Source organism: Amblyomma americanum, chromosome 9 (assembly GCF_052857255.1).
Source record: "Amblyomma americanum isolate KBUSLIRL-KWMA chromosome 9, ASM5285725v1, whole genome shotgun sequence".
Taxonomy (NCBI): domain Eukaryota; kingdom Metazoa; phylum Arthropoda; class Arachnida; order Ixodida; family Ixodidae; genus Amblyomma; species Amblyomma americanum.
Genome location: NC_135505.1, coordinates 132,238,979 through 132,253,126, shown reverse-complemented (window position 1 = coordinate 132,253,126; position 14,148 = coordinate 132,238,979). Strand labels below are relative to the sequence as shown.

Genomic DNA, 14,148 nt, shown 5'->3' with positions numbered 1-14,148 from the left:
CTGCATAAAACGTAAGCGGCCCCATAATTCATGACAACAGGTTAATCAAAACTCGGTGAAATCATAATCATCGTCAGACATGTTATAAGGTCGTGAAAGAGCTGTCAGTATTTGCACTTTCTCTGCATAACACGTTGCAATGGGTTCCTTTCAAGCTTCGGTATCTGCAGCCACAAATGGAGAGGTGAACCCCCCCCCCCCCCCCTGGCATTAGTTCAAAGTGTCAGTATGATGAAATAAAAATAATAGCAGAAAATTAATCGGCGTTGGAATGTAAGAAACGATCTTCTCTGTAACAGTGCAGAGACGTACAGTATTTTATTACGAAGCACACCGTGGTTTACAGCTTTGTCTTTTTCCTGAACATCATCCTGATCTTGTAGCAGGCCACACAGACGTACCCTTCATGAAGCTGAGCCTGGATGTTGAGGACGGTGGTTTTCTGCACATAGCGATGACCAAGCTCATTTTTACTTACTCCCCCAAAACGACTAAAAGCACTTACCCCTGTCACAAATCCAGTCTTCGTAACACTTTTATTACCAGTACTGCTTTCTTTCTGATAATTGTTAACTGGCTTTGTTGTCAAGCTCTCACTCCGCGAATGATAGTCAAATGGCCTTGTGTTGTTACTTTTGTGTCGTTCTTGCAATTGCAGTTAGGTAAGAGACTTTTTCCAAAGTATACAACTTTACGTTCGCTGCCAGTTATCTAAAACCCGTCTACATTCGAATGTCGTACGTTCGGCTTCCTCAGTTGCCATGTTGTCGTCTTCCAGCCTCGCAAATTATCGACATTGTTAAATATATCTTTATTTACCTTACTTCTTTAACTACAACCGCAGCAAAAAAAAAACAGTAAAGGCAATCATTATCTAGGAGTTTTTCGATTTAATTTGCTGTTCGCTCCTTTCATTCGCAGTTTCCAGGGAAGGCCACCAGTAATATTTAAAAAGATTCCCCTTATTTTATAAAAATGACTCTTATGGTAAAGTGAAGGCGGTGAGAAAACAACTGTATCTTGTTAACTAGCAAGCTGGGCAACTATAGTCGGATACAACTTAGGTCTCCAGTGAGGCTCCGCCCACATTCAGGACCGCCGCACAGAATTCCTCCATGACAAAAAAGTAGTCCGTTGTTAAAACTTCTCTTGTCATCTAAACAAGTAGCTAATCACGAGAAAAAAGTTAGCAGCTCTAGCATTTTGATACCTGGCTTGTTTAATAAAATCAAACATTAAAAAGCTAATTTCGTTTACTTTTGTGACCGGCTAGCGGAGTGATACAGTACGTCGGGGACCATGGCCCAGTGTTAACAACTGCTGTTTTTTTTTTAAGTTGTATCCTACGATAAATTCTGTTAAATAGCTAACTGTCAACCACCAAAGTCAGGCGCCAAGTCAAGCTATGTTTTTGAACGTAACAGCTCAAAAAACGTGGCGGGTGCAGGTACGGGGGAAGGGGGCTGAACACAGGGCTTACTACAAAATCAATACGAATTCTGTGTGCACTCAAGCGACAGTTTGCACAGGTATTCAATTCCAGCTTTCTCGAGCAAAAAATTTGAAAACTGGTAGATTGTAAGATACTGTTATGCAAATATGTTGCAGAAACTTTCTCTTAAAGTGTTTCCAACAATCGCATCGAGCAGTTAGGACTGACATAAAAAACAATGGGGAACGTTTTTGAGGATAGCAAAAACGTGAATAGAAAAAAATACAGGACTGCCGTCGGGTGATCTGCGGGTATATTGGTTGTTATAGTTAATCCTTACATTATATGAAAAAAAATTGCGTTCATAAATGGTTTCCCGCTGAAGAATGATTTTGTTCAGAGTTGCTGGGTACGTTGGCATATGGCATTGAGCGACGGCACAATTCCCAACTGTACTTTCCGCCTGCAGCTAATACAGAAGACAAAACAAGTGTAATTCTGGCATCTCCGGAATCCCGCTTGGGTTCTCCGATGTTCTGAATTCAAGAAAGCTGCTCGGTCGTCAACAAAGCAGTGGTGTGCATTTGTGCCAGCATTACCTACCCTCTTCGTATAAAGTATTCTTGGAGGCAGCTTGTACACAAACTTGTATTCGTAGAAACCCGGTAGCAATGGGCACCTGCCATGCCACCGTTTAGTCAGCGTTTTCTCCTGTGACGTCTCTGGATTGCACAGCTTGTAAGTGCTTATCAAAGAGAACAGAAAAACTGAACAGTTTGTAACCAAACATTATAACGTAATAACCACCGATCAACAGACTCAACTGAGAGAAATTTTTGTTATAAGTCATAGTAACAGTAGCAGATATAAATAAAGCAAATAACAGGAGCACATTAGTGAAGAAGTTACCTCTTAAGTGCAGAACACAACAGTCAAAGAAAGAACTGCTGGTCTTCTCATCCTAGGGCAAATCATCAAACGCCGGGTTATATAAACTATGACTCTCAAGGTTAGGTTACATGTGAAATAAACACCCCTTAAACAAGAAGACTTGCTCAGCCGTCGCTGTAGCTCAGTTGGCAGAGCATCGGACTCGAAATTATGAGGTTGTTGCTTCGGATCACACTGCATGTGGTTGTTTTTCTAATGTTTTCTAATCAATTATATTGGAGCGATAAAATAATTGTAGTACTAATCTCTCGTTGATCAACACCGCAATTATAAAAAAAAGATAGAAACATTGCGTTTTGCTCTTTGCCTTCGGCGACTGGTGATTTCCTTCTATATATGAAAGAAAACAGACGTGTTGAAGAAACCCTCGTACTTTTCTTGACGTTTCGGCCGGGGACCGGCCTTTACCCGAAGAACCTGAGCTGCGGGAAGTATCTTAAATTTATGTGGTGACGTTATCATTATCTGCACGAATGACGATCAGCATAAGAAAGCTAAAACGGGGCGAAGTCATGCAATCGCAAAAGCGCAGTCAGGGGTCACCTAAAATACCAAGGGAACATGGACACGTGTCGAACTTACAAAGTTCAGAATAATGCGGAGCGCACACGTGTGAAAAGGGTGCGGTGCAAAAAAAAAAAAAATTAAAATGGGAGGGGGGGCACGATGCGAAGCTACATTCAGGATGATATCACACTAAAGGGCAATGATACAGAGTGGCATGCAATCACAATACAGCTATGTTGTCTATTCACTTGCAGCGTACTTTATAAAAAGAATAGGAATAATAGTCACGTCCCCGCTGTTCTCAAGTTGGTCAGAAAAAATGGGACGAATAAGACGGGAAAGCTAGCTTACCTACACTTTAGCTTATACCTGACGATACGGCTTTAAACATATGAAGTAAAAATGATCAGTTCTCGGTAATGGTGCGATCGAAACCTAGATTCCAAGATGGTGGCTTTTAATTTATCAAATGAGTGACCTGAAACATCTCAGGTCACTCCATAGTTTTATTCCCTCCATAGAACCGAGCATCGTCATCATCATCACGCTCATACTCACCACGAGTTCCTATTCATACACTGGTAGCTGTACAATTCTTCATCCGTTATGTAGAAGTGCAGAAGTGAGTTGTCCAGTAGGCTCCTCCTAAGATACATCTTGACGCTGACATTTCTGTATACATCCGAGAGTGACTTGGAGGACACGCTCAAACGAACGTCGTCTAAATACTCTCGGTTATTGATTGGCGGGTCCAAACCTGGGCAGAACAAAAACACGTGTCAGCTTTATGCCACTTGGTCCCCAGTGATGCATTTCTGTACAAAATTGTTAATGGCAACAAGACCTTCAAGCCTGACTTTTGAGTTGGTTGTGCGCTGTTGTAATGTAGAGCACCTTTGTCGATTTGCACGTCAGTCTTCAACGTATGCTTTTGACTCATTCCAACTACGTGGCCCCTTCGTCATTCCCCTATAACAATGGTCTATAGACAGTCTATAGACTTCTTATATACTTTCTTGCTTTCCTACAGATGTTCCTTTTTGTCTACTCATAGTCTATAGACTGTCTATAGACAAAAGTCTACTAAAAGTCTTTAGCCATATATCTAAAGATTGTCTATAGACTGTCTATATGATTTGTATTGCCTATAGACTGTTCTCTAGAATTCGTCTACAGATAGTCTACAGACTTTATAGACAGAAGTCTATGGACAGTCTATAGACTGCCTAAAGAAGTGTTTGAAAGGGTTGTACGCCAGTGGGGAATAGAACAGCTTATGAGTTTGCTAATCGTTAGTCGACTAATTGAAGGTGCGTGTTGACCACGTAAACAAACTCATTTAATATGATATTTGTCTATAGTCGGATACAACTTAAGAATAAAGAAGCTTTATCCCGTAAAACATAGCCAGCAATTCTGGACAAAAGCATTTTTGAGCGGGAAATCGTTTATGAACGCAATTCTTTTATAGAATGTAAAATTTCACTATAACAATCAATATACCCGCGGATCACCCGACGGCAGTCTTGTATTTGTTTTTCTATTAACGTTGTTGCAATCGTCAAAAGTGTTCCCCATTGGTTTTCTATGGCAGTCTCAACTCTTCGATGCAATCGATGGAAATACTTTAAAAGAAAGATTTTGCTACCTATCAGAAGAATGGACCATTACGTAACTCCAATATTTACATAACAGTATCTTACAATTTTCCACTTTTCAAAACATTTCTCCGAGAAAGTTGGACTTGGACCCTCTTCCAGCCAATGGCGTCGGCTGACTCTCATGACCCTGCTAGCGTGACAATGCAGGGAGCGTTGCGGCAGTGCAGGGAGGGGACAATCCCCTTTTATCTGCCACTCCCTGCATTGTCAGGCCAGCAGGGTCATGAGAACCAGCCGACGCCATTGACTGGAAGGGGGTCCTTTGACGGGGTAAAGCTGCTTTGTTCTTGAGCTGTATCCGACTATAGTCGATGCAGATTTCACAAAACGATACTGAACGCGCATGGTCTCACAATGCGTCCAGACCTCCAAGTTGTATTTCCTCCCTTTCCGATTTGTCTTCCTTTCGCGAAGCTGACAATTCCAACTTGCTTCCCCAAAATCAGAAGCGTGGCCGAAATTTTCTCGTGTAAGTTCTCTAGTGAAGTAAGGCGGTTTGGTACTTGAGGTATTCAATTGGGCTAGATGGGGAACAGGCCTAAAATGCATTGTTGCAGCGCTTATGACAGAAAAGAGTCTGTTAGCAATTTCCACGACCTTAAGGGGACACCCGTCAGTTGTGTGTTTTGAGCAATGTTTGCTAGAAAATAGAGTCACGTATTTACACAGGAATTTCTAGTTCAAGGGAAACATCTTTTATAGGTTCGGTTCCCCGTGTCAACTGCACTGTTATGGTACTTCAAGCATTACACGACAGCTCGGAAAGTTGCTATTCTCATTTTCATTGTGTACTCCTGGCACTAGGACACTCACGCAACGAAACGTAGCTGCCCTTCTATCTCGACAAACTGGAAACTTTTATGTACCAGGCCACATAATATATGTTTTTGGAACAGAACTCTGACGACAATGTGTGAATGTGCAGGCGTGCCACTTTCGCAACGGAGCGAACAAATCGGTTCGACGCACCGATCCTACATAAACCAGTCCTCGGCACCGCCGCATCATGGCATCGATTTCGTGAAAATCACTAATATAGTGGACCGATGCGATGAACCCTTGATATTACTCACTTTTTATTTGCTGAAAACAGCCTAATCATAGAAAGCATTATCGCGCATGTGCGCATGAACTGGAGCACTTAGAGACAGAAAAACAAGAAAAGTTATGTTTGTTATTTATACTTGACTATTCTTATCTTTGGTGCATACCGGGCAGGCAAATGTTTTCTTGATACACAGAAAGTGAACAATGGAGGGGAAAGACTGAGAGTGCATGCCAACGTTTCGGCAAGAGAACTTGCCTTCGCTTGGGCAAAGCGTTCATCATTGGCAGGTTTTAAATAGGGCCTTCACTTCGATGAGGAAGGTCTTCCTACTAGAAATGAAGGTCCTGTTTAAACTCGGCCAGTGATAAACACTTTGCCCAAACGAAGGCAAGGTCTCTTGCGGTAACGTTGGCATGCACTCTCTCTTTCCCCTCCCTTGCTCACTTTGTATGTATTCTTATCTTTATGTTTCTGCACTCTATACATCATTTTTTTACGTGCACTCTGCACAAATTTTGCTGTGTTATATAGCCAATTTTCGCCAAATAGAATGTATTCCGTGCCAAGCGTTAGTCGTGTCTATTGTAGCGATAGCTATTGTACGGTAGCATTTCGAGCCTTCAGCGTGGCGGCGCCGCCACCCTGTGGCTGCACCGCTGCGCCGCCACGCTGTCACGTGGTTGGTCACGTGCTGCGCAGCAGCTGCCGGTGGCGCGGCGCTGTGGCTTATCACGTGGTTCGTCACGTGGTTGGTCACGTGACCAGCCATGTGGTGCGGAGCAGCCGCTGCTGCTGGCGGCGCGGCGCGGCGGCGCAACCGAGCTGCAGCAGCTGCGCGAATGCGCCCTGTCAAGTAGGGCGAATATGAAGAAAGAACGCCCAGCGAAACGGAGCGGTGAAAGACAGACTTTGCAGTTCAACTGAGCAAGTTCCACCCGGCCAGCTGTAGCTATCGCGTCACTTCAGGTTTAACCAAAGCTAAACCACACCCAATTTTTTTGAAAAATCTCCAGTGTACTTCATATGCCATGGATAAAAGGCTTTTCCGGTATTCAGGCTTGTCTGGCTGCCACACGTTGTTGTTCGTCTGGAGTCGTTTCAGCAACTTATTGTTCGGGCAGTGTGAGAAGCCACTTTTTCTTGACTTCCCACTACTTTAGTGGTACAGGCAGGAGCTTATTGGTTTACATTTTTTTTATGGCAGCTCCACCATACTCTTTGCTCTTCTCGGTGATGCGGTTCATATTTTCCAAGAAGGACTACCTTCGCATTTGTCTGAAGACTCCAGTGCCCTAGGACCGCAGCTGGAGTGTCACAGCATGCATAGACGACTTCTCTATTTGCGACCAAAGCAGTCTGGGATCCTTGAAACAAACACTTCGCACTGCGCAAAAGTCAGAATAACTGCTGAGAAGTCTGTATGTCCGCTGCAACGACATATTTTTACATAGAGGGGTCCTGTAGACGAATGATTCTGCACTTCAGGCCATGTGGGCAACCACTGTCGCTTACGGCAATGTTCTTGATTCAGATTACAACCGAGGAAGCTTCTGTGACACATAACTCAACTTTCCTTGAGAGAATGCTGCGATCAGTAAGTAATCAATAATTTATTTTAATTATATCGCGTTACTGAAAAATATTTTATGCAGCAGTGCGTACGGTGACGTTATATATCTTTTTACAATGCAGAGGAATAAGTAACATTAGAAAAATTTAGGAAAACTGCGAGTATTGTTTTTATTTCTCTTCTCGATTTCTCGTTTTTGCATTGCGCATTAGATGCGGTACATTGCAGGCCGTGCCGTATGCATCCTTGGCGCTGGTAACATTTTTCCACTTTTCCTGCTTTTTGTGCATGGTGCAAAACCGCAGAGTTAAGTAACGGAATTTTCTGAGGAACATAATGAGCATCTGACGACGTTAAACTTACGTGTCCAGCCCTCTATAGTCCTATATCTGCGCTGTGAGCTGCGAACAGTTACGGTTTTAAAATGGTTCTTAAACGACTTGATCATACCATGCAGCTGCAATATTGTCGATGCGCTTTCTTGTGGCCTCAATGCGCATCTGTCTTGTCAAAAGTGCTCGAGCGCTGCGCTGCTCAACCAACTAAGTTACATCCGGTTCGGATGCTTGTTTTTTGAAACAACGCCTGCGAGAAAGTGCTTGATAAAGTCACACAAAAAATTTTCGTCAAACCTGTAAAATGCAACCCTGTTTGCGCAGCGTTCTGTTCGAGCCGTTTTCAAGGTTTTCCAACAATGGGAAGTTGCGACAACCGTGAAACGCGTTCACTGCGACTTTCACAAATAAAACCGCATTAAGAAACACTGCGCTTTATATCACTGTCTGCATTAGGTTTGACCACAGTACTATTTATGTGCGATATTCTTTTAATGAATGTTGAGGCATGCTCAGGTGATTTAAAATACTACTATGGCAAACTCTCTTCCTTACCGACGCAAGGGTCAATCGTGGCGAAAAAAGTGTGTTTCTCATACTCATCTTCTTCATTGACCTGTTCTTCAGTGACAGTAACTTTCTTTCCGCCTTTCGGAGTCGTCTTATTGGATGACACGCAAAGTATCAACCCAGCCAGCAATGCATAACAAAACCACATCTCCCAGAACAGTCCGGTGGAAGCCCGGCGAATAGCGCTTTTCAACAGGTGCACTTCTATTGCTCGTAACGTTCGTACCGCACCTGCAGTAACATATGGATAGCTAAGTATCGTAAAGTCTCTGTACTTCAGGCGTGTCAAGATTTATAAAAGGAAACAGCTTGCAAATCTTTCCTGGCAATAAAAAGACAGAAAATATATAAACCCGTTTAATTTTGTTAACATGCAGCTGCCCACATAAAGCGCATGTATCTTGGCACGACTAAACTTAATTGCAAGAACTCGGCTGAAGTCTTTGGAATCAAGGCGATGCTAGTCTGCGATAAAAGCTCGAGGAGGAAGATGATATAGGCGCCCTGAATTTCACTCTACCTGATACTATCCTTCTCCTAAATTTTCACTGCGACATCCTGAAAAAATTGTCGAGGCATTGTGTCATTGATCCACTGCGTCGGTTTCACAGCACATAGAATTTTCATGTCCTGCATAAAAAAATTTTCTTTTATTCCATTTTTAAAACTATTAATCAGCTCTGTATATTGAGGGGAAAAAAAGACACTCAAGCGGGATGAATTAGTTGACACATGAAATGTTTATTATTTCTTCATTTTGTTCAGAAAGGTCTGATCATTACAGTTAGACGAAAACATGCCAAAAGCTCTCCGCCTTCGATAATATTTGCACGTATAAGAACCGCTCGGCCCTGCGAAGAAGAAATGAGAGAAATATATTTGCTCAGAATTTACTTGTAAGCAACGAATACTTTATTTTTGATAAGGATGGCTCTTTGCTTCGTTGGTGTGCCAACCTAAATTAATCAGGAATCTGAGTACGCAATGGTGTCCAATGCCTGTGGGGCACACCAGCCAACTGGTGATTATGTATTTTTATGGCACGTGGGCAGCTGTGGCCAAAGAGCGCCATGACACAAGGTGTTTTTCGACTACTCAAGGTGGGGTCAAAGACCCATTTCCCAAGCATTTCACCCTAAAGAAGCCGGGAACAAGGCAGGGGAAAGCTTGTACCCACTGTATCACCGGTGGGTACCCGGCGGCACTAGGGATCGAACCCCGCACCTCACGCACGCAAGGCGGATGCTCAACCATTTGGCCACCGCTACGGGGGGCACCGGCCAACTGTAGTACCGATTAGACTGAAATCCGGTCCATTTTCCATTGCCCTCTGCGATGTGACCGGACGAGAACCGGAGTAGTCAGCATTCTATGACTGATGTTACTCTATTTACGGCACCTCTTTCTTCTTTCGCTCCCTCCTTTTTTGCCGCAGTGAAGGGCTCCGGAATAATTTCGGCCACCTAGGGATATTTAACATGCACTGACATCGCACAGCACACGGGTCCCTTTGCGTTTCGCTTCCATCGAAACTAAGCCGCCGCTGTCGGGTTCGAACCCGGGTACGGAACGACCGCCCTGCGCCATCTCTTACTCATACCCAACAGTTCTGGATCAACAATTCTGGACTGTCCAGCAGGCTCACGACGTGGCCGTGAGGCTTGGCCTTCCTGTCCCGACATGGGAGCGGCCGCTTAGTGGTTAATTATCACTACTTGCAGGACCAAATAATATTTCCATCCATCCATCCATCCATCCATCCATCCATCCATCAATCCATCCATCCATCCATCCATCCATCCATCCATCCATCCATCCATCCATCCATACGTACGTACGTACGTACGTACGTACGTACGTACGTACATACATACATACATACATACATACATACATACATACATACATACATACATACATACATACATACATACATACGTACGTACGTACATACATACATACATACATACATACATACATACGTACGTACGTACGTACGTACGTACGTACGTACGTACGTACGTACGTACATACATACATACATACATACATACATACATACATACATACATACATACATACATACATACATACATACATACATACATACATACATACATACATACATACATACATACATACATACATACATACATACATACATACATACATACATACATACATACATACATACATACATACATACATACATACATACATACATACATACATACATACATACATACATACATACATACATACATACATACATACATACATACATACATACATACATACATACGTACGTACGTACGTACGTACGTACGTACATACGTACATACGTACATACGTACATACGTACATACGTACATACGTACATACGTAGGTACGTACGTCCGTCCGTCCGTCCATCCCTCTTTTATCCCTTCCCTTACGGCGCGGTTCGGGTGTCCACCGAGATATGTGACACAGATTCTGCGCCATTTCCTTCCCACAAAAACCAATTTTTTACTTTCATTTCCTTCAACTAAAAATCACTCCCTTTTTACAGCTGTAGTGTTGTCTGCGCTCGAGTGCACATGACTCCAGCTTACCTTAAGCACAGTCCAGGCGGTGTGGCTGAGCTGGTGTCGAAAATACCCGTTCAAAAGACCCCTCGGTATTGGACACTCGTTCCTCCAAGGATCGGTAATCCGAGTTTCGATCTCCGTTTCGGCATTGCACAGATTGTACGAGCTGTTAATGATCAAGCAAGAAAAAACTCTTCGAACTGTGTTTTTCGTGGTCCTGTCCGGTGTACATGGGGTATAAATATCAGCTTCGCTTAATCTTTTCAAAGCCTAACGTTAGCTGCACATTGCTAATGGGCGCGGAAGATATTTAGGGAGTGCGAAACGTGATTTTTTTATGTACACGTGGAACAAATATAAAGCCGAAAACAATTTATCAAGGAATCCAAGATCCTGTGCCGAGATCAACAGTTTTACTTTCAAGGCAGAGATGCACTCTAAGAAACGCGCGGCTTTCGCGGATTTCGCTAGGGTTTTAGCGGGCATATTGCAATTTTTTTTCTCTCTAGACATATGTTTGATGCTCTTATGTTCGCATGGAACATATCGAAAGCATCGAACATATGTTCGATGCTTTTTAAGATCTCATCTGGAGGTTAGAAATATTTTATTCATGAGTGCGACTGTAGCGTTACATTCTACCTTCCTCATATCAGTACTTCACACCGTAAGCATTGCAGTTAACCTGAGCACCCTTCTTGCAGAAGTGCTATACTGATTCCATTCGCACCGCACTATTTTAAGACAATTTAAGGCAAAAGACAATAAGACTTAAGGCACGGTTTTCATGCGTGTTGCAAACCGAGCTCTTTTCCGACAAGCCACCATTTTCGTGGTCTACGAGCACCCTTGCGGTGGTGATTCGAATGAGTAAATAGCAAGAACATAACTTGCTTTTCATCCTGTTTTTTTTTGGCTGTGTGAAGTTTAAAACGTTTTTGTCCCCTTCATGTTGCATGTCATTTTTTATTACTTTTGCTCCTCTAAGTAGACTAACAAATTGTTGGACGAAGCGTAACATGGCCACAACCCCTGTAATTGGCCCTTTCTTGCGCCATGTCCTATTGCATTCGGCATAATAGCCGTCATGACTAAGTAATTGAAAAATGAAGCAACTTCCTTAAAAATGCGACCTCATTTTTCTTTTTTAGTTTGGAGCCTCCCAAAGCTAGTAGCCAATTCTCTTGTATAAACACAATGCAAACTGCTGTTCCACGGCGAAGCCTTTAGCTTCCTCGTTGTCAGCTAAAATCCTCCTAAATATAAGTATATAAAAGTTGTTTCTATAGGAATAATGACTGGAATTCAACTGCAAGCGTTCGCGTTCATTTTACCGCATGTTGCCTTACCAGGAACCGATGTTGTCGACGCACGGTATCTGTGGCCCTCCGGCAATTGACATGATTAAGTCAAGTCGGGGATTTTTCTGTAGTCTCCGCATGAACTCCAGTGTGTAGTTGATGCCGAAGTGCTGCCCCAACGTGGCGTTCGTGATGATGACATTGCTCACGTACACATTCTTATCCTCTGAAAAGGTGATGGGAGCAATCACGTTTCTCCAAATGTTGTGTATGGCTGTTCTTTGTCATGTTCATCATTCATGGACATACATCGATGTTGCGTAATGTAGTGCAGTCAATGTTTAAATTACATTTTCCTTATCGGTCATTGTTTATCTTTTTCTTCTTCCTACTTTTTTTGGGGTAGGAATGCGCTGCTTCCGACTTCAATATTAACGTATCCATGGCTTTTCTTGCATGTTTTCTACGATACATTCAAGCTAAGGCTACTGGAGGTGACTGCCTGAAGGTGGCTAAACGCTAAAACATTCTCCAACAAAAACGTGGTTCATGAACTACTCAGGGCTCGGCACATCGGCAGTCATGGTATTCGTCAACCAGTCCCACCACTCGCTTTGCAATGGCAATCGTTTGGGCGGATCGGTTCACTTACTCGCCACGATGTGATGTCTCTAACCGCGAGCTCCACATTGAAGTTTTGTTTTTTGCTCCCATTGCATGTTCCGTAAACGACATTCAAAGGTCTCCCACATCAACAACCAAGTTTTCAGGTGACATATTTTTAGTCAAATGTTTCCCACATCAACAGCCAAGTTCCATCACTAAAATATGAGTACACCCTCATAGCCTTTAAGGGACTTTCGGATATCGTAGCGCATCTGTATAATCAGTGCATCCTTACTGATAGGTTTCTTCTTGGCGTGCGTCACTGCTCGCTGCGACTCACCTAAGCAGTAGTGAAGAGTCGGCGATTGCGTCCAACACCTACAACTTGTCAGCACTGTAATGAAGACCCAGAGCCTTAGCTGGCGCATTTGCCTTTTTAGACAGATTGGCTCCAAGACATTCTTTTAATATCCTTAAAAACACCTGCGCGGCTTCAAAGTCGTAAAATGTGCTGAACGCCATTTGTTTGTTCTAAAATCACTCACGTTGCAATTGAATGCGCTATTAAAGGTTTTATGTCCCAGGGTTTAACATTAAGCGAACGCCATCTGTCAAGCAACCATAGAGTTAATTGCCGAAGACGCTTAATAGCCCGAACCTTGCAGACAGCAATTTCTGGTCCTAGCCTTGTCCATATGAAAAAAGTCCACAGAACGGCCAAACCTGGCTGGAAACCTACCTTTCGTGGCACTCCTGACGTTCTCATAGACAGTGTCAGGAATCATATTTAGTTAGCGTGACTCTATTAACATTTAGACACTGCTGTTTCTTCCCAGCGATCGCTGGATGAGATACCTCCTACGTCTTAAAATGTGCTGGCCTCGCAGACTGGCGAGAACTAGAGCAGTTTAGCGTTCACTTAAAAAACTTCATTCGCTGGGCGCCATTACACTCTCTTCAGACAGAAATTCGGGTTCGCTTTGGGCGTCGGGGTTCCGTCTACAGAAAGAAAATAACCGCCTCACCATGGACATTCATGCCAATACCCTTGCAGTTACCTATCATCACCGTAGTCTCCGGCACCCACTGCATCTAATGTGCAGCCATCTAAGTTGATAACTGAAGTAACGTCACGCGTGTCGCCTACCTAACCAAATTTCATTTGAGCAGCTACTCTCCTAAGGCCTTTCCGGATGAAATACGAAATATAAAGTGGGCGATTAAATTATCGTCGCACTGTTTCCATTAAGAAATACTTGTGTTGGAACCTGTGGGGGCTCTGTGGGTTTGGCGTTGAGCGGCTGAACCCAAAGTTGCGAGGCCAAATCCCGACAGTGGCGGCTTCATTTCAGTGACGACGAAATGCGAAAAAAAAACGTATGCTGTAGCGGTCCAGTCCACGTTAAAGAAACTCAGGCGGTCGAAAATGATCCGGAGCGCTCCACTACGGCATCCTTCGTAGCGTGTGTTTTGCTTTGGGGCGTTAAGCTTCACATTCCAATACACACTTCCGTTACTATGCAACATCACATTCACTTCTCTATTTGAGCTGATGCCGCAATAGTTTCTGATGTTTTTTATCCGTTGACGCAGAGAA

At 43.3% G+C, this 14,148-nt stretch overlaps 1 protein-coding gene across 3 annotated transcripts; it reads right to left on the bottom strand.

The window, feature by feature from the left end:
* Window positions 1-307: 307 nt before the first annotated feature.
* LOC144104408 (uncharacterized) lies at window positions 308-13,897 on the bottom strand. 3 transcript variants are annotated; one of them, XM_077637391.1, is made up of 4 exons: window positions 8,060-8,299; window positions 3,449-3,647; window positions 2,036-2,177; window positions 308-442 (listed from the first exon to the last, which is right to left on the bottom strand). In XM_077637391.1, exons 1-4 carry the CDS (start codon window positions 8,220-8,222, stop codon window positions 341-343), a joined length of 606 nt encoding a protein of 201 aa, XP_077493517.1. In that variant the 5' UTR covers window positions 8,223-8,299; the 3' UTR covers window positions 308-340. The 3 variants fall into 3 exon arrangements, with proteins under 3 accessions (XP_077493517.1, XP_077493520.1, XP_077493518.1); XM_077637394.1 differs by lacking the exons at window positions 308-442; window positions 2,036-2,177; window positions 8,060-8,299 and adding exons at window positions 10,669-10,810; window positions 11,994-12,171; window positions 12,892-13,498 and having other exon boundaries at window positions 3,540-3,647; XM_077637392.1 differs by lacking the exons at window positions 308-442; window positions 2,036-2,177; window positions 3,449-3,647; window positions 8,060-8,299 and adding exons at window positions 8,813-8,925; window positions 10,669-10,810; window positions 11,994-12,171; window positions 12,892-13,897.
* Window positions 13,898-14,148: the final 251 nt, after the last annotated feature.

Bases quoted from the DNA above. Each gene is read 5' to 3' on its own strand.
- LOC144104408 (XM_077637391.1), bottom strand. From the start codon at position 8,222: ATGTGGTTTTGTTATGCATTGCTGGCTGGGTTGATACTTTGCGTGTCA. The intron at 3,648-8,059 runs GTAAGGAAGAGA...TGTTCTGCCCAG, and splicing joins CACGATTGACCCTTGCGTCG to GTTTGGACCCGCCAATCAAT. The intron at 2,178-3,448 runs GTGAGTATGAGC...CTCTTTGATAAG, and splicing joins TGTATGAATAGGAACTCGTG to CACTTACAAGCTGTGCAATC.